This window comes from Argopecten irradians, chromosome 2 (genome assembly GCF_041381155.1).
Source record: "Argopecten irradians isolate NY chromosome 2, Ai_NY, whole genome shotgun sequence".
Classification (NCBI taxonomy): domain Eukaryota; kingdom Metazoa; phylum Mollusca; class Bivalvia; order Pectinida; family Pectinidae; genus Argopecten; species Argopecten irradians.
Genome location: NC_091135.1, coordinates 35900799 through 35919160, shown reverse-complemented (window position 1 = coordinate 35919160; position 18362 = coordinate 35900799). Strand labels below are relative to the sequence as shown.

Sequence of the window (18362 nt, the reverse complement as noted above, 5' to 3'; positions counted from 1 at the left end):
AATATGGATATGGTGTTAACATGCTTTTTCAGGCTAATAATTCTAACCCAGTTTGACTCATTTTCTATTAAAACTAAGCAAATAATGTTCATAAATGTGTTTTTCCTATATAAACTATAGTAAATTTGACTCCCTTCCCAGGGGAAAATCTGAGATCCAAGGGCCATGAAATTCAAACATTTTGTATAGGGCCTTAAGACCTTTCAATCTATGAAGAGTATTTGGTTCCATCAAACCTGTGAATTCAGAAGAAAGATTTTTGAAAATCTAGCCAATTTGACCCCTTTTGGCCCTCGCCCTCTGGCCCCTGGGGGTCGGTCAGGACCACTATGGATATGACATTAAAATGCAATATCAGGCTAATAATTCTAACCCAGATTAGCTAATTTCCTATGAAAACTAAGCAAATAATGTTCAAAAATGTGTTTTTCCCTATGTAAACTACAGTAAATTTGATCCCCTCACCAGGGGAAAATCTGAGATCCCAGGGCCATGAAATTCACAATTTTTGTAAAGGGCCGGGCCTAAGACCTTCCAATCTATGAAGAGTATTTGATTCTACGTATACCAGTTATAGAATTTCAGAAGAAGATTTTTGTAGTTTTAGCCTATTTGACCCCGCCCCTAAGGCCCCTGGGGGTCATAAAGGAAAATTTGTTAATAGGATTCAATGGCCATCTAATAGGGATAATTCTGACAACATTTGCCTAATTTCCTATAATAAATGACCAAATAATGCTCAAAAATGCGTTTTCCCTATGTAAACTATAGTAAACTTAACCCCCTCCCCAGGGGGAAACCTAAGACCCCAGGGTCATATAACTCACATTTTTGTAGAGTGCCTTAAGACCTTCAAATCTGTGAAGGGTATATGGTTCCATCAAATCTGTGAATTCAGATCAAGATTTTTGAAATTTTAACCATTTTGACCCCTTTTGGCCCGCCCCTCTGGCCCCTGGGGGTCGGCCAAGACCAATATGAATATGGTGTTAAAATGCTATTTCAGACTAGTAATACTAACCCAGTTTGACTAATTTCCAATGAAAAATAAGCAAATAATGTTCGTAAATGTGTTTTTCCTATATAAACTATAGTAAACTTGACTCCCCTCCCCATGGGGAAACACGAGACCCCAGGGTCATATAATTCACAATTTTTGTAAAGGACCTAAAGACCTTTCCATCTATGAATTTTTTTATTCTACCAGTTCCAGAATTTCAGAAGAACATTTTTGAAGTTTTGGCCTATTTGACCCCTTTTGACCCCGCCCCTAAGGCCCCTGGGGGTCAGTCATGGAAAATGTGTGAATAGGATTCAATGGCCATTTCATAGGGATATTTCTGACAACATTTTACTAATTTCCTATCATAAATGACCAAATAATACTCAAAAATGTGTTTTTCCTGTATAAACTACAGTAAACTTAACCCCTTCCCCAGGGGGAAACCTGAGACCCCAAGGTCATATAATTCACAATTTTTGTAGAGGGCCTTGAGACCTTTCTATCTATGAAGAGTATTTGATTCAACCACATCTGTGAGTGGAGAAGAAGATTTTTGAAATTTTAGCCAATTTTACACCTTTTGGCCCCTCCCACAGCCCCCTGGGGGTGGGGGTCATGTAATTCACAATTTTGATTTGCCTTATGCCTTAAAGGGTTGTGCAAAACTTCATTGAAATTGCTTCAGCAGTTTTGAAGAAGAAGTCGAAAATGTAAATTGTTTACGGACACACGACGCACGACGACGGACAAAAGGCGATTAGAAAAGGTGATTTGAGACTTTGTCTCAGGTGACCTAAAAATGTACATATGAAATTTCAGAGAGATACCAGCCTTCAGCACTTTCTGAGAAATAGCGCTAACAAACTTTAACTATAAAAATTGAAGATGGCAGCCTGATGAGCCAGCCATATCGTTAACCATCGGTCCCAAAATATAATATGCACAACAAAGGTCTTGGGGGAATTCGAACCTCTGCAAGAAATATTAGAAATATTCCTTCAATACTTTCTAAGAAATAGCAGTAACATGAATTGGTAACAATTTAACATACACATAAGGTAACATAAGGATGGACAGACAGACAGACCATGGATACAGGTGATTTTAATAGTCCACCATCTAATGATCTGTCGGCCATCTTGTTAACATATAGGTCAACAAAATGAAATATGTATTACTAATGCCCTAAGGGAACCTATATATGAAATTTGAGCCAGATCCGTTTAGCATTTTCTGAGAAATAATTAATGGTAACAAACTTCAGCTATCAAAATATAAGATGGCTGTTCCCAGTGGAACCTATGAATGAAGTTTGAGAAATATCTCTTCATAAATTTCTGAGAAATAGAATTGTTAACGGACAGATGGACAAAAGTAAGGAAGAACAAACGCTGGATCATGAATGAGAGGCAATAAAAGAATATCCCATCATCTGATGATGTTGGACTTAAAATGATCATTGTAGAATAGTGCATAAAATTGTGTCTAAACCAAGTTTGGTTATGTTTTACCATACATTATAGATATGGGCTAAATCTGTGTGAGGATTTGAGAGACATCTAAAAATGAAAATGCGAAAAACTTCAAAAGGAGAGTAAAGCAAACAAAATGTCCATTCAGGAAATGAAGGTAAGACTTCTTTATGATCAATTTGTCCCTCCATAATTCCATGGTGGAATGAATTTATGGAACTTATATAACACTCTGTAACGATTCCATAATGAATTTAAAAATATTATCAAATCAACGATAGATGCCATCAAATTACAGTATGCACTACCCGTATATATAAATATTGATGATATACAAAAGATGACTACAAATCATATAGCTTTTTTTTCTAAAATGACCAGCCTTTTCTATTTTCTAGAAGCACGAATTAGAGATAAAACTAATCTGTGTATTTCATATTCAAGTCATAATTATGTTTCCTATCTTTTCATACTTAATCTGGCTTTCTGAGTGGCCGATTCTTTTTTTTTACCACCAGGAAAAAATCTGAGAATTTTTCAGATTGCCCTGAAACCCGACGTTATTGCGCGGAAACCCGATGTTATTGCACGGAAACCCGACGTTATTGTGACGTCACAATAGAAACATTGACGTTGCGTATTGATTTGGAAAAATAATCCCTTTGAAAATCAATGAAATCGAACGTGTAAACGTATTCTATTTTATCGGTAGTCTTACAAATTAATTATAAGCACTAATGTCACCATGTTTTAATTCCATCGGGGTATGAAAGAAACTTTGTTTGAAAACTGTGTGAATCGGCGTAGCGGATTCTCACAAAAGTTTGCAAAAAATAAGTAAAAGAAAAAATCAGTCCCACTATGTAACCTTACCAAGTGCAGTTTGCAGTCATATAGACTATGAACTTCAATCGCTTTTATGACGTCATTATCATTGTGACGTCACAATTGTCGTGCAAGCGATCACGGAAAACGGCTAGTCAAATGGCAGTTCCATCCTTATCGATAACAAATTATTAATTCATTATAGATGCAAAATCCCCAGGTATTTCAACATAAAGTTGTAACCTAATGCAAATATAAGCATTGAACATCTTTCAAGCCAATATGAATGCCAACTGGACAGAGGCAAATCCAACATGAAGTGCTAGCGCGCTTAATAGAATTTATCTCTGTCCAGCTGACATTCATATTGGCTATGAATGTCAACTAAAAGACATTCAATGCTTAAATGACCTACGAGTTCTTAACGATAATGCGTTGGACCCAAAAGCATTAAGCTTATCTACGGCCTCGGCAGATCTGACCTCATTGATACAATTAATTACTCATATATCGATATTACAGAAAGTCCTTGCAAGTAATGGCGAGAGGGTGATACAGACCGGACGGAAGCTGGAGGATAAAGCGTCAGTGGAGACCGTCACCAAACTCCAACATGAAGTGGCGGTGATAAAGGGTGTAGTTCAGGAGACCAATAAGAGGATGTCGAATATAGAACGGTCTGGAATGACAGTGGGTTACGGCGCGGGTATGTTGGCATGTGATCTGATGATGTTCTATGTAGACGGATAAGGATATCCCTACCTGAGCTATGATTAGTATGCTATATATTGCGTGAAGGATATATACAATAATTCTACATTATACATTCAACACGCTACGAATCAATATAACTCATTCCTGAAGTTGTGCAAATAAATTGTAATTACAAATGCGTTTATCCGTCTAATTTTATTTGCATATTTGATTTTGTCTGTTTTAACTTTAATGTGATTTATGTATTATTAAATGTATATTCTCAACAGGTGGGAATACTAGCGTTATACAACAGGCGGAGAGACAGGTTGGTTTACTGGACATCAGGATGAGTGAGTTAGACCTGAGACTTCAACTACAGGAGACTGTCAACCACGACGGGGTCCTGATGTGGAAACTCAAAGATTACGGCAGACGAAAACGTGACGCTATTAACGGAAAAACTCTGTCCTTGTACAGTCAACCGTTCTACACGAGTAAATACGGATACAAACTTTGTGGAAGAGTTTATCTGAATGGCGATGGAACCGGCAAAGGTACACACCTCTCGTTCTTCATGGTGGTGATGCGTGGCGACTTTGATGCTCTCCTTCCTTGGCCTTTCCAACTCCCGGTTACCATGAAACTATTAGACCAAAACGGAACCAGACAACACATCGCCGAACATTTTATGCCAAGCGGAACTAGTAACAGCTTCAAAAGACCGACAACGGAAATGAACGTTGCGTGCGGAGTTCCTTGTTTTGTTCTTCATTCTAAATTAGAAACGGAGACGTACCTCAAAGACGACACTTTATTTCCTAGGATAGAAGTAGATTGTTCGAATGCTCAGGCCTTTTATTAAAATCATAATGAGGTAAAAACGGTATGAAGCTAGTATATTAATAATCCGAAATAAAAGGCCAAATAAATTCAAAGTAAAATCAAAATCATTTCTATGGAATATATATTCAGCCACTATAGGGCCTTCTTCAGTCAAAAATAACACTAACACAACGTGTTCGTATCTACATGTTTGTTTACATCTATTGTAAAATGGTCCAACATGTGTGTCTTTCGATGACGAGCTAAATGAAAATGCTTTAAAAAAAACTTGTATAACATTATTAATTGGAAATATATATCTTCGTTACTGTATATGGTATTACAAACCAATTTCATATATATGATTTCAATGCTAAATTTTCAGATGACTTCCCAAATTAAATCTTAACAATGATCATTGTTTCAGTTCAAAAATTGCGTCTTTACAAGTTCATACTGAGTATATGAAAATGCTTTAAAAATCTTACCATGATCAGATTCATGAGAGCACTGGGTAAGAAAGTTACATTCTCGTGGTATTTTTCTTGTTTCAGGCTTTCTCATTTCTATGCCTGGACCATCAGATTGATCATCCTCCTCATAGTTTTCGTTTCCCTGTGAATAAAACATTGGTGCACTAGATACTTTTTGAACATTCCACCCACGCAAACCATTGTATGCAAATGAAACAAATCACAGACTGTGATATTTAACTGAAGATTATTTCATTCAGAGCAACAAATTCTGCACTGGTATATTTAATCGTGTATCTATATGTCTAATTAATACCAAAAAAAATAATACAAAATAATTTATTTTGTATTTGGTGCATGTGCAATTACTACTCCATTCCATATAAGACATATTGCCATATTGTACACAAATAATTATTTTTAATATCTTTATCTTCAAGTAAAGTTAGAAGCTCAAACATTTCAAATAAAAGGGTATAAGGTAAGCAATTTTTAAAAAATATTATTTTGTCTGCTCCCATGTTTGATGGAGAAAAAATACCATTGTCAGCAGTGTAGAATTTCTTTTAACCTGATTTTTGATTATATATAGAAGACAATTAAACTATAATGCTCTAAATTCAATTTTGATGATATGTTGACAAATTGACAAATGTATATTGACAGATATACTGATAAGCGGACAAACAAAAGGTCAAACAGGCTTGACTTTAAATTGTCGCTTACAAATTGTCTCATTCACAAAAACACTATTTATATCATTATTCAGTATTGAAACTGCAAACAGCTGCAAATATTACCATGATGAAATATATCTTCGGTCGTGTTGCTAGAGCTTTACATTTTTCCCCTGTGAATGGTGCTTGAATCTCCTTAATCTCTAATCTCTCATCCTTACGGTTTTCCTCGCCAGGGCAAATAATAATGCCTGGTTCGCCAAACGACATGATCACACAAAGGAAACAGCCAACGTCCTTGTAGTAGTTTTCCCTTGAAGCTAAAAGTATAGCCAGTGAACATATATTACATGTATTCATAACATTTCAGATATAGAGAGGATATTCCTTCTTTCCTAATGAATACAAGATATTTTCACCGCGCGAGATAGAAACTTTGATATTTTTCACGAGTGCAAAGCATGAGTGAAAAACATCAAAGCTTCCACCTCATGAGATGAAATATTACTGGTATTCATCAAGAAACAAAGAACTTTTCTCTCGCTTCCATTTACAGTAGACCATCACTAATATAGTTCCACCAAAGGTTATTACGCCATTTTATTTTACAGAGATATTTGCCCTTGCAATTATTATTACGTACGACATATTTGTGCGAGTATAAAGTCATATTTCTACACAAAAATATGACGTCATTCTTTGCGCACAAACTAATGTGGTAACCATCAAAATGATATTTTCACATTCAATGCTGCATTCCGATTGGTCAAAAGCGAGTGAAAATATCTAAACTGATATTTTCACTAGAGTGAAGTATATCACTTTTATGATCATTTCCCACAGTAGACCTGAAATAACAAGCTTACTGAGTGTTGCAAGCAACACACGTCCCCTGTCGTCAATTACATTTTTCTAATCTATGGCCAGTTATTATTGATTAGTTATGCTATCATTGTATGATGTTTGAACAAATTCTGTCTCAATTGCATGTAATCGTCCGGAAACTAAAATTTGGGAAACAATTTATTTTTAGAACAGTGACCTTTGTAGTTGACTTTTTGACCCCAATTCAATCCAAAGCTGTCGATTTTCTCTAGCTGCAATATTGTAGCTCAAAGGACTTTTAGACAGAAAATGGTGCCGTCTTTAAGGCTACAATTGGTGCCTATTACTGTTAATTGAGCAAAGTAATGATTATGCAAACAATTATAAAACGTTTCTTTGCATTTTATCGAAATTGTTTGATATCGCTTTCCTACTAGGAAATAAAACTGAACCACATAAAATATAAAATTCTCATCGAGGTATTATTATTTTACATAATACACATGAAGGTCTTTCTGAAAGAATTTATACAGCAAGTCCACAAATTGTGAATTTGATGTCTTGTGAGCGGTACGGTAGATATCAAGAATGGTAGTTATGTTTTTTTGACAAAAATAATACGTAAATGCATGTATACGCATAAAATAATTGGAAACTTACAAAAAAAGTATAGAAAACTGTGCCCGAGTGATTTTCGGAGGCAGTGCTCAACTACGACACATAGGGACCAATTTGTACCCCGCTGAAAGGTATAAGCTTAGTAGGGCGGGTGAGTTAATTCGTTCTATATTTTCTCATATGCTATGATTGTGTGAAATTTGATCAAAATCTGATGATGTTTTCTCAAATTATTGTCTGATCCGGATACAATAATTTTTCAAACAATCTATTTTTAGCCACAGTGAGCTTTGTAGTTAACATTTTGACCCCAAATTCAATCCCAAGCTGTATTTTCTCATATGCTCTTGAGTGAAATTTGGTCAAAATACGTTGATTTTTCTCTCTCAAATTGTCATCTGGAAACTAATAGTTTGTGAAGCAATCTATCTTTAGTAACAGTGACCTTTGTAGTTGACCTTTAGACCCCAAAGGAGAAGGTACGTTAAGACTCGAATATGGCCCCAAAATTATTTCTCCAGTAAAGAACAAAATATTTTGCCATATAACAGTTGAATACATTTGCTAACACATTACATCCCGAAAATATCCCGCATTTGCCAATTATGTTCACTATGACGTCATCAACATGCAGTTTCCCGCCATTTTTCACAAAAATCCTTGAAAAATCGTACTTTTTGAGTGGTTTTCTCTAAAAATGAATGTGGCCGCCTTCGTGGAGCAGAAAGAGATTTTCACACGTTGTGTATCGTGTATTTACGCATATCCATGAAAAATATAAAGTTGCTCCAAGGTGGCGGCCAAATCCATTTCAAGCCTTTTCTAACCTTAAGATGATGAATTTCTAGCAAAATGTGGCGAGAAGAGGAAAATCATCAATTTGATGACGTCATAGGTGGAGCACATCGTGTACATGGTTATAAAAAGTTATGTTTTGATGAATGGCAAGTATGAGAGTATTTATTGATGTGAAATTGATGTGGATCAGAGTTAATATTTTTCGGCCTGAAAAATTAAGGCCAAATACTGGTCCTATCATATCTACTCCTTTGATCCCAAGCTGTATCTCATATGCGACAATTGTGTGAACCTTGATTAAAATCCATTACAAAAGTTTTCTCAAGTTATTGTCTGGAAACTAATATTTTGTGAAAAAATCGATTTTTAGTAACAGTGATCTTTTAATTTGTAGTTGACCTTTTGACCCCCAATTCAATCACAAGCTATTTTTTCTCATATATACTACCATTGTGTGAAGTTTGATAAAAAATTCGTTCATTTTTTTCTCAAGTTATCGTCTGGAAACACAATTTTTTAAACAATCTATTTTTAGTAACTGTGACCTTTGTAGTTAACCTTTTGACCCCCAATTCAATCCAAAGCTGTATTTTCCTATATGCTACCATTGTATGAAGTTTGATCGAAAAACGAAATCCGGAGAGACAGATGGACAGATAGACAGACAGGAACAAACACTAAAGTCCCATCTGGTTTCACAGGCAGGGGACTAAAAAGTACATCACCTGCAGTGCCTATTCCTAGATATAGAGGGCAAAACTGATAGATGCATGGTTATAGGTAATAAATTTAGCAAACCTACTCTAAACCTGTTGTGATTTATATTCGTACAATGTACCGGGGTATATCAATTTTCCCAGCTGTGAATTCCCCCTGCATATACCTCTGGTATCCTGGGCAGAGGAACCTCACCTCCAGTCAACCCGATCATCATGATCAGAGAAAAGGAAAAATAAGTTTATATAAAATCCAGCGCTATATATATATACACAGATACCCTATTCGACCCAATAAGCGCACAGGGCGCTCAAAAAATTGATAACAAGAGGCCCAGAGGGCCTGTATCAGTCACCTGCTTTGTAATGCCAAGTGCTGTTGTGAATACAGGTTCATTGTTTCTTTTCTGAAGAAATTTCAATATTTACCTCTAATTCTCCTATTGGGCCCTGCCCCTCCTGCCCCCAGGGGGTCAGAGACAAAATTTATACAAGTTCTGTACATCTACACTGAATAAATCAAAACACATCCTTAATTCTACTGATTGAGTCAGTACCTCTTTCATGGGTTCCAATTCTCATTTTGGTCCAGAGGTGGAGGACTTGTGGTAACATGTATGTTAATTGAGATATTTACCACTTCATGACCACCATGCCAATTTTTATAACTTAATTAGCATTAAATACATGTATGTATTCTGTATACAGCGTGATGAAGCAAGGGAAATCATACCTAGTATGTCTTTATGCTATCAATTGTACCCATACCTAAATCATGAATTGTTTCCTTCAGTTTTGACTTTGTCAAGTTCTTTTCTTCTTGAATTTCAAACCCCAATTTGTCCAACAGCTGTCTTATTGCTTGAACATCGTTTTCAGATCCTTCACGTGAATAAGTTTTTTGCTTCTTTGCTTTTTCTGGACCCTTGAAATCTTTGTTGTTTACTATCAGTGCTTTTCCTATGTACTTTTTGTATGAGTAAACCTGTCCTTCGAACTCAGTTCTGGTTTGTACTGCTTGGTCACTGAAAAATACAATATGTGTATATAAGCATCAATATACTTATACATGTAAACTTGTCTATTAAGACCACCCAAGGGACAGAGGAAAAATGGCTGTTGTAGCCAATTGGTCTTTAAATTTAAACACGGGTTGACTTGCATTGGTTTTCTTAAGTAGGTGGTCTTTATACATAGGTTACAGCTAGGACAGGTTTTACTGTTATATCATTATACTACCAGGTATATCATATTTGCACAAAATGCATTTCAATGACAATCCAATGCTTTTTGGTTTTAAGTAGTTGTAATCAACTGAATGTGAATGTTTTCTTCCATCTCAATACAACACTCCCAAGGCATTTTCACTCTTTTTCCTCAGGAAGTTGTACCATTTGAAACCTTTATAATAAACAAGAGGCCAACGGGCCTTCACGGTCATCTGACTCTTGGCACAAAATAACACAGTCACAGTATACAGTAGTGGCTAACAATTTAGGCAATACATTGTACAATACAGACTGTAGACCCCTTAATTGAAGCTGCAAGTTTCCAAAATATTTCATGACTTTGACCTTAAAGTACATAAAGGTCATTCACTTGAACAAACTAGGTAGCTCTTTATCCTAGTATATTACAGGCCCAATATCAGTACTCAAGGCCTCTTAGTTATTCACTAGAATCTGTTTTTAAAGAGGTAGTGTAATGGAAATGTTCCTTCCTTTATTCAGAAAGAAAATTTTAATCCAACAAAAACAAAAAAAATAATTATGAAAATCGATCCAGAAATCTTCGAGATATTTAAGATCGAAATTTGCCCATTTGCACCTGTTTGAAAAACAATCAACGCAACTTCCGGTTTGGCTTCGAAGCATTGTGACGTCATATGAGCAACATTCAAGGCAGTGAGAGCGACCACCTGGCGGTACCGCGAACGAAGGAATAGCTTTTTATTAGGGGGAATCGCTATATTGCACACTTTTAAGAATGTTCGTTTTAGTATATTATTGATACTTTTCTTATATACGATACTTAATGCATTTGACTAATTTTCAGTCGAATTTCACGTTCGTTTTTCAACGAATTTTTCATAAATTCTGTGTTAGTGCTTAACAAAAAATTGACGTCAATATCATGTTCCGCTGGCGATAAAAATGCATGTAACATTAAAATATAAATTAAATAGACCACGGAAAATCATACCATTATTATGGAATCTGCAAATTTTTATCTACGATCATACGGAATTTAATTAAATTTGGTTAAATAACGAAACTGTGACAATCTAATAAAAATATGTCAAAAGGCATGAAATATATTAAAAAAAAATATACAATACCAGGAAATCTGATTTTACAATTAATTGCAATTTGCAAACGTAAAGAATTGATTTCGACAATGTCATAGGCCAAATACACGTAACTTTTCAGTTTTTTTTTAACCACAAACATATATGTACAAGAAAGTTTACCACGTTCTCTCTGCATAAAATGTTGACTGAAGCTAGGTACATTTGTAAGTTGTTACTGAGAAGACATGAACGTGCCTCAGACATTGACATATCTGAGCTTTAATTTCCAATATCGTAAGATTTTACAGCAATCAAATTAAAGTTAGCTGTTCACTATTTACTCCGTTCATAGGGAGTTTACGGCGTATACATCAAATTTAGTAGATTTTACAGTGATAGGTATTTTATTCTGGTTATGCAAAATACAAGTCCCGGAACGTAAATTAAAGTTTTTTGCAACATATACTTGAAGATTTCTGTATAGCGACACATTTCATATCATATGCTTCGGTTTGGTTGCAGAAATAAATGATTCAGTAACCAATGGAACACACCTCGTCAATCAGTTGGTAATTATAATTGACTGACACGTGAACATCGAGGCTTGTAGCCAATGCTATGGCGGGGGCTGGGCCTCTAGATCTACGGCGACCTCCCGCAAAAAAAAAAACCCAACATATACATGTACTTCGGTACAAGATTTATTACATAAAAACGCATGTGTTCGTGTCAAATGACAGGTTGTTATAGACTTATAGCGATACGATGATCAATATATTGCAAATATTCCAGTTGTGAATATCAGAAAAATAAATTACAGCCAATTTATTCAAGATGCTCCACCGCCGACAGAGTATAAACGATACTCACCATTTGAACTATAATTGGTGTTTAATCGCGTATGTGTATACATGTATCTAATTAACACAAATAATAAATTAATTTGATTTGGTATAGGACATAGTGCCACAGATTTTTTCGGGATGCAATTATTTTTTTTATATCTTTATCTTGAAGTAAAATTAGAAGCTCAAACTTTTCAATGGTGGTAATGATGTAAAGCAAGTAACTTTTGTAATACTAAGTGTAAAGTCGTCTTCTCTTGTTTTTGATAGAGAAAAAAATACCACTTGTTAGAGGTCATCTTCAAAAATGCTGAAATCAAGAAATTGAAGCATATTTCATTCTCTTACCGATTAACTAGTACTTAAGATCGGGATTAAGTCGATATTTTGTAAGTTACTACACGCTTCAAAAGTCTGTCGACAGCATAATTTACATTCCATGTATCTTTTACCATTAATCACTGACAGATACTTTTAAGGATTTAATTTGCCGTAAACTAATTATTGTATGATATGAAAGATAACTGCAGAGCTTATAATTAACCGACTTGAAAGAAAAATGATAACATGCATTAAGGTTGTTAATGAATATTTATATGTATAAATATATCGTAAATTGACACATTCGGAAGTCTGAACTACAATGTACATTATTATTGTACCATGGAACACGTGTGTTTATGACATAAGATTTAGATCTTCGTCGTTGGTTAGAGTTTTAAAAGAAAAGAGAACTATTCTTGTACATGTATAAACAAGTGTCGAAAATTATAATCAATCTTAATTTTTACAATTTATGTTCGTATTCTGTAAATTATAAAAGGGGTAGAATCTACTGCAGTATTTCATATAGTCCGCTAAACCTGCCTATATTATTAGGCTTTTTTTTTTTTTTTTTTTTTTTTGCCTAATATATAGTCTATATATTAGGCAAAAAAAAAAATTAAAAAAAGCCTAATAATATAGGCAGGTTTAGCGGACTATATATTATTAGGCTTTTTTTTTTTTTTTTTTTTTTGCCTAATATATAGTCTATATATTAGGCAAAAAAAAAAAATTAAAAAAAGCCTAATAATATAGGCAGGTTTAGCGGACTATATTTCATATAACAAGGATTTATAGTTGAGGCATTAAAGATTAGGCCAATAATGTATCTTTATATCATTATACCGACAAAGATACCGACAAGTGCCGAGATATCGGGAAAATGTCGAGGTGAAAAAAACCCAAGTACCGAGGTCTCCAAGTGCGAGATGTCCTGATACCGCTGCAGCCTGCTGCAACAATGCACCGTCATCCTTTGTGCCGAAAACTTGCCATTTTTATCACATTTACAGGAAAAAAAAACTTCAGCTTAGGAATACAAAAAACTGTATACGTACGTAAAAAGATAAATTCAAATATAAAGAGGCGATGAGTTATAATGCAATGTTTTCAAATTGATACGCATCGAGCACGAAGCCATAGTGTTGTCACAACACAGACGTAATCTGTTGCTCACAATACGTCACTTCCGGTAAAAAGGGGAATTCCCTAAAGTTGAAAATTCTAAAGGTATGTTTTTGAACGGAGATTACTTTTATGCCTTTTATATGTGAAATGACGCACCGGAAATTTTTTTGCTTCGTGTTTTAGTATTTTTTATGGTTAATCAAAGATTTTATTTAAGGTTTGCTTCCACATTACACTAGAATCTGTTTTTAAAACATATTATCCTATTTGACCCTGAGCCCTTAATCCCAGCATGCCACAGGCCCAATATGAGTATCCTGGGCCTTTTGGTTCTTGAGAAGAAGTTGTTTAAAAGATTTTAGCCTATTTGACCCCTGTGACCTTGAATGAAGGTCAAGGTCATTCATTTGAACAAACTTGATAGTCCTTCATCCAAGCATGTCCAGGGGCCTAATATCAGGTCTCTAACCCTTCATCCAAGCATGTCAAGGGCCCAATATCAGGTCTCTAGGCCTCTTAGTTATTGACAAGAAATTGTTTAAAGGATTTTAGCCTATGTAACCCCTGTGACCTTGAATGAAGGTCTAGGTCATTCATTTGAAAACTTGGTAACCCTTCATCCAAGCATGCTACAGGCCAAATATCAGTACCCTGGGCCTTTCGGTTATTGAAAAGAAGTCGTTTGAATGAAAAGTTTACACACAGTGGACAGTGGACAGCGAACAGCGCATGCATGACCATGGATAGTGCATGATGACAATAGGTCATCCTGACACTTCGGGTCAGATAACCTAAAAACCGAATCTCCAAAATTCAATCCTACCCACACTAACAGCTTCAGTTTGCAGCTGCCATTTTTTATACATATGGGGAGGGGAATCATGGGTAATCACTATGGATATGATGCTTTGAAGTAAGCTCAATATATAATTGAGTGGTTCAAACGCTCTTATGATCTGACAAATCTAATCTTCATCTGGCAGAAGATCTTTATTTGCAAATGTTCAAGTGATTTAGACCACCTTCCAATATAATCAGCTGACCAAAAACGGAATATCAGCTGTTACGGAAATAAAATTTCTTCATTCTCTAATGGGGGGGGGGGGGGGTCCTTCTCAAATGTGAGTTTTGGGACAAGGATAGAGTGTGAATGTATATCTATGAAAATAAACTGAAAATTCGGCTTCCTTATTTCCATAAATTGCTCTTTTTAACATTGTTACTGAAACGTCCGGCTGCGCCATTTAAGGCCTTGCCTTAACTCATAACATTTACTAAAGTTATCATGTTCACAAGGTCCAATATTAATTATTCAATGACCAAACCTGTTTTGTTTTCGACAGTCATCAGTTTTCTACGATCAAATACATCCAGGTTAAACGTGATGTCATAGGTCATAATGGGGTCATTGAGGTTACGTTTTGATGCCAGTGCTCTTTTAATAGCATTGCATGCTGTCGTGATTTTTGTTCGGTCATGATCATTCGTATGATAAGTAATTTCTACTGTTATCATAAGTTTTTAATAGAATCACACACAAATATATTGTCTGCTTTGTTAACATCACTTATTGATATATCTTCAATGTTTTTTACGACACCTATGGCCAGCGTAGCCAATAATTGACCCATTTATATAATTAAATGACTGATGAGGTACACGCATAAGCCAAAGGTAAGAATCGGCACGTTTGCCGTTACAATCCTTCGTTTAGTTGATGAAATTTATAAAAGATTGCACAAAAACATACTCCTGAAACATATAATTAACGATTTGAAATTAATATGTTTGGCGTTGTGTGTAAAAATCTATTTTGGTCTTCCGCCGTCGAAAACCGATGCCTCCAGGGGGCGTGATCCGTTATAGCCGTACTGATCCGCTATAGCCGACTTTTCGGTAGGTTTTGTTTTGCGTCTTTCGTTTTAGATAAGATAAGATAAGATTTATTTCCAGTACAGGAACGTGTAAGTTCCTCTTCACCGGACTCAAGGTCCATCATTAACATAATTTAAGGATCACTTCCAGTGATATTTCCTTTGTAGTTGTATACTATGTCCTGATTTTGCCAGTTTTTATCTAATCTATTTTTAAAGGTGTTGATATTAGGCGCTGAGACGACGCTTTCTGGTAGACTGTTCCAAAGTTTGACAGTTCGGATTTTGAAGGCGTTGCTTCGCAGCTGGGTTTTGGCTTGTTGTGGGAAGAGCATTTTCGAGTTTCCTCTGTTACTGTGTCTTTCTGCTACATCCTTCCAGAGTTGTATGAAGGTACATGCTTCTTTGTCGTATATGCCGTTTATCATTTTATAAAGTTCTATCATATCTCCTCTGGCACGTCGGTATGACAATGTTGGGAGCTTCAGTATTCTAAGCCTTTCTGGGTATGTTAGATTGCCCATTCCTGGAAGACTCTTCGTTGCTCTGCGTTGAACAGCTTCTAGTCTGTCGATGTCCTTAACCTTGAACGGGGCCCATACCGAGCTTGCGTAATCCAGTTGTGTTCTTACCAAACTTTTATATAATGGGATGAAAGATTTAGAGTTCATGAAATTGAAAGTTCTTCTAAGTAGGCCAAAAATCTGATTGGCCTTATTTACTTTTTCGCTTATATGGTTATCAAATGTTAGCTCGTTATCAATAGTTACTCCAATATCCTTTTCCTTGTCCGTTTTCATGAGGTTGTTTCCTAGTAATTTATATGTCCCTGTTGCTCCTTCCATGATACGCTGGTGTCGACCTATGTGCATGTGTTTACATTTTTCAGGATGCATTCTCAACAGCCAAGTATCGCTCCAGGTCCTCATTGTCACGAGATCCTTCTGTAGTGTACATTCATCTTCTCGCTTACTTATTATTTTAAATATCTTGGTGTCATCCGCAAACAGGTACATGTCAGAGTTGACTATTTCCGGTAGATCGTTGACAAATATAACAAACAGTAGTGGACCAAGAACTGACCCCTGTGGGATTCCAGATGATACTTCTGTCCATTCGGAATTGGTTTCCTTAATTGAGACGTGTTGTTTACGTCCAGTTAGGAAACATGTTATCCAGTTAATGATTTGGTTCGAGATATTGTACGCGCGTAGCTTGTTGGTTAGCCGTCTGTGTGGCACTGTGTCGAAAGCTTTTTGATAATCCATGTATACACAGTCTATCCCCAATCCCTTATCTATGGCTTCAGTCCACTTGTCTAATACCTCTAGGAGTTGTAGGGACGTTGATCGTCCTGATATGAAGCCATATTGCTTGGGTGAAAATAGACCATTTATACGCATGAATTTGTTTATATGTTCTCTCACTAGAGTCTCCATGACCTTGCATATGACTGAGGTTAAACTAACAGGCCTGTAGTTTCCCGCTGCACTTTTATCCCCCTTTTTATAAATAGCACATACTCGAGCTTGTTTCCATTGATCGGGGATAGTCCCTTCCTTCAGTGTTTGGTTGAAAATGATTTCAAGTGGAGTTGCTATAGAGGAGCTAGGCAGTCTTCTTTAAGAATTCCGGGTGCATGTTATCTAATCCTGGTGATTTGTTTGGTTTCAAGTTTTTTAGTACCTTAATTATCATGTCATTAGTAATCCTGAGTTCCGGCATAGCGTGATTGATTTCTTTTTCTCTTAATCTTGGGGTTTCTCCTTCCTCTTCCTTCACGAATACACTTTGAAAGAAGTTTGCTAGAATGTTCGCCTTCTCTTTATCGGTGGTAGCTTTATTCGATTTGCTGTCCTTTGGGTTTACATATAGGTCTCCGATTTCTACTTTCGATTTAGATTTTGAGTTTATATACCTCCATATTAGCTTCGGGTCGGTTTTCGCCTTTATGGCCAATGATTCTTCATAGTTTTTCCGAAGTTTCCGAGTCATCGTTTTGACTTTGTTTCTTACTTTGGTGTATCGTTTCTTTACACCTGGGTCCAGTGTTTGCACTATTTGTTTTGATAGTAAGTGTTTCAGTTTAATTAGCTTCAATGTCTCCTGGTCCACGGGGAAAGTGTTCTTATTGTTTTTATTGACTTTAATTATTTTGGTTGGTACATACTTATTGATTAGTTCGTGAATTTTATCCCGAAATATCTGCCAGTTTTCTTCTATTGACCGGTCCTTTAATAATTCACGTGTCCAGTCTGTGCGACTTATTTCATCATTAATTTTCTCATAGTTAGCTTTGCTGTAGCACATCTTGTTTGTGGCCTTGGTATCAACTGTTCTTTTACAATCAATGTTGAAGATGATGACGCTGTGATCGCTTTTTCCTAACGGACTCTGGTGTTCTATGGACGATATAATGTTTTCGTTTTGCATGATCAGTTCTATGAATTCTTTTTAATAACATCTGATAGACATTTAAATGTTCTTTATGAAAATATATGGTTTATGTTATGAAAAAATTTGTGAACGAAAATTGCAGCGATTTTATGCAAAGTGATCCGCTACTGCCGTAACAACTGTATTAGTACAAAGGGCAATAACTCAGTAAATTACAGTCAAATCAAGCTGATTTTCGAACTAGTTAGAGATCTTTCAAATGTTGGTCAATGTACATGAAATAATGACTTTACCAAACGGTAGAACCGGTCGAAAACGGCACAAGAAAATACATACCCACTCCCATCCAATTGATCACCCATTTCGTTGTTTTTGCCTCTGTTGGAGGAGAAATCTATTTAAAACAAAAAAAAAATACAAATTAAGACAGCTCTTGAGATTATTACAGGGCTGTTTTCGCGTAACCACTATATGAATATTAACATAAACATTTTTTCACCCGATGCACAACAGGTTGGTAATTCAGTTTCCTTATGCCCGAGGAGTTCCGATTGCACGCAATGATTGAGCTCAACTCGA

General features: G+C 35.8%; 2 protein-coding genes across 2 annotated transcripts in view; one reads left to right on the top strand and one right to left on the bottom strand.

The window, feature by feature from the left end:
* The window catches only part of LOC138315314 (caspase-7-like), a 23900-nt gene extending 5538 nt beyond the window's left edge, over nucleotides 1-18362 (bottom strand). The window contains exons 1-5 of the mRNA XM_069256232.1: nucleotides 18283-18362; nucleotides 18120-18177; nucleotides 9694-9950; nucleotides 6092-6288; nucleotides 5307-5433 (exon numbers count right to left, since the gene is read on the bottom strand). Coding sequence (XP_069112333.1) covers nucleotides 5307-5433; nucleotides 6092-6288; nucleotides 9694-9950; nucleotides 18120-18145 — 607 coding nt within the window. The 5' untranslated portion in view covers nucleotides 18146-18177; nucleotides 18283-18362. The remainder of the gene's footprint in view (nucleotides 1-5306; nucleotides 5434-6091; nucleotides 6289-9693; nucleotides 9951-18119; nucleotides 18178-18282) is intronic.
* On the top strand, nucleotides 2579-5066 carry LOC138315315 (TNF receptor-associated factor 3-like). Its single transcript, XM_069256233.1, has 3 exons — nucleotides 2579-2632; nucleotides 3823-4006; nucleotides 4284-5066. The coding sequence occupies exons 1-3, from the start codon at nucleotides 2612-2614 to the stop codon at nucleotides 4856-4858; spliced, it is 780 nt and encodes a 259-aa protein (XP_069112334.1). The 5' UTR covers nucleotides 2579-2611; the 3' UTR covers nucleotides 4859-5066.

What these genes read in the sequence shown, in the direction of transcription:
- LOC138315315 (XM_069256233.1), top strand. Translation starts at nt 2,612, where the DNA reads ATGTCCATTCAGGAAATGAAG. An exon ending in TGTCCATTCAGGAAATGAAG is followed by an intron (nt 2,633 to 3,822) that starts GTAAGACTTCTT and finishes TCGATATTACAG; the next exon opens with AAAGTCCTTGCAAGTAATGG. An exon ending in GACAGTGGGTTACGGCGCGG is followed by an intron (nt 4,007 to 4,283) that starts GTATGTTGGCAT and finishes TATTCTCAACAG; the next exon opens with GTGGGAATACTAGCGTTATA.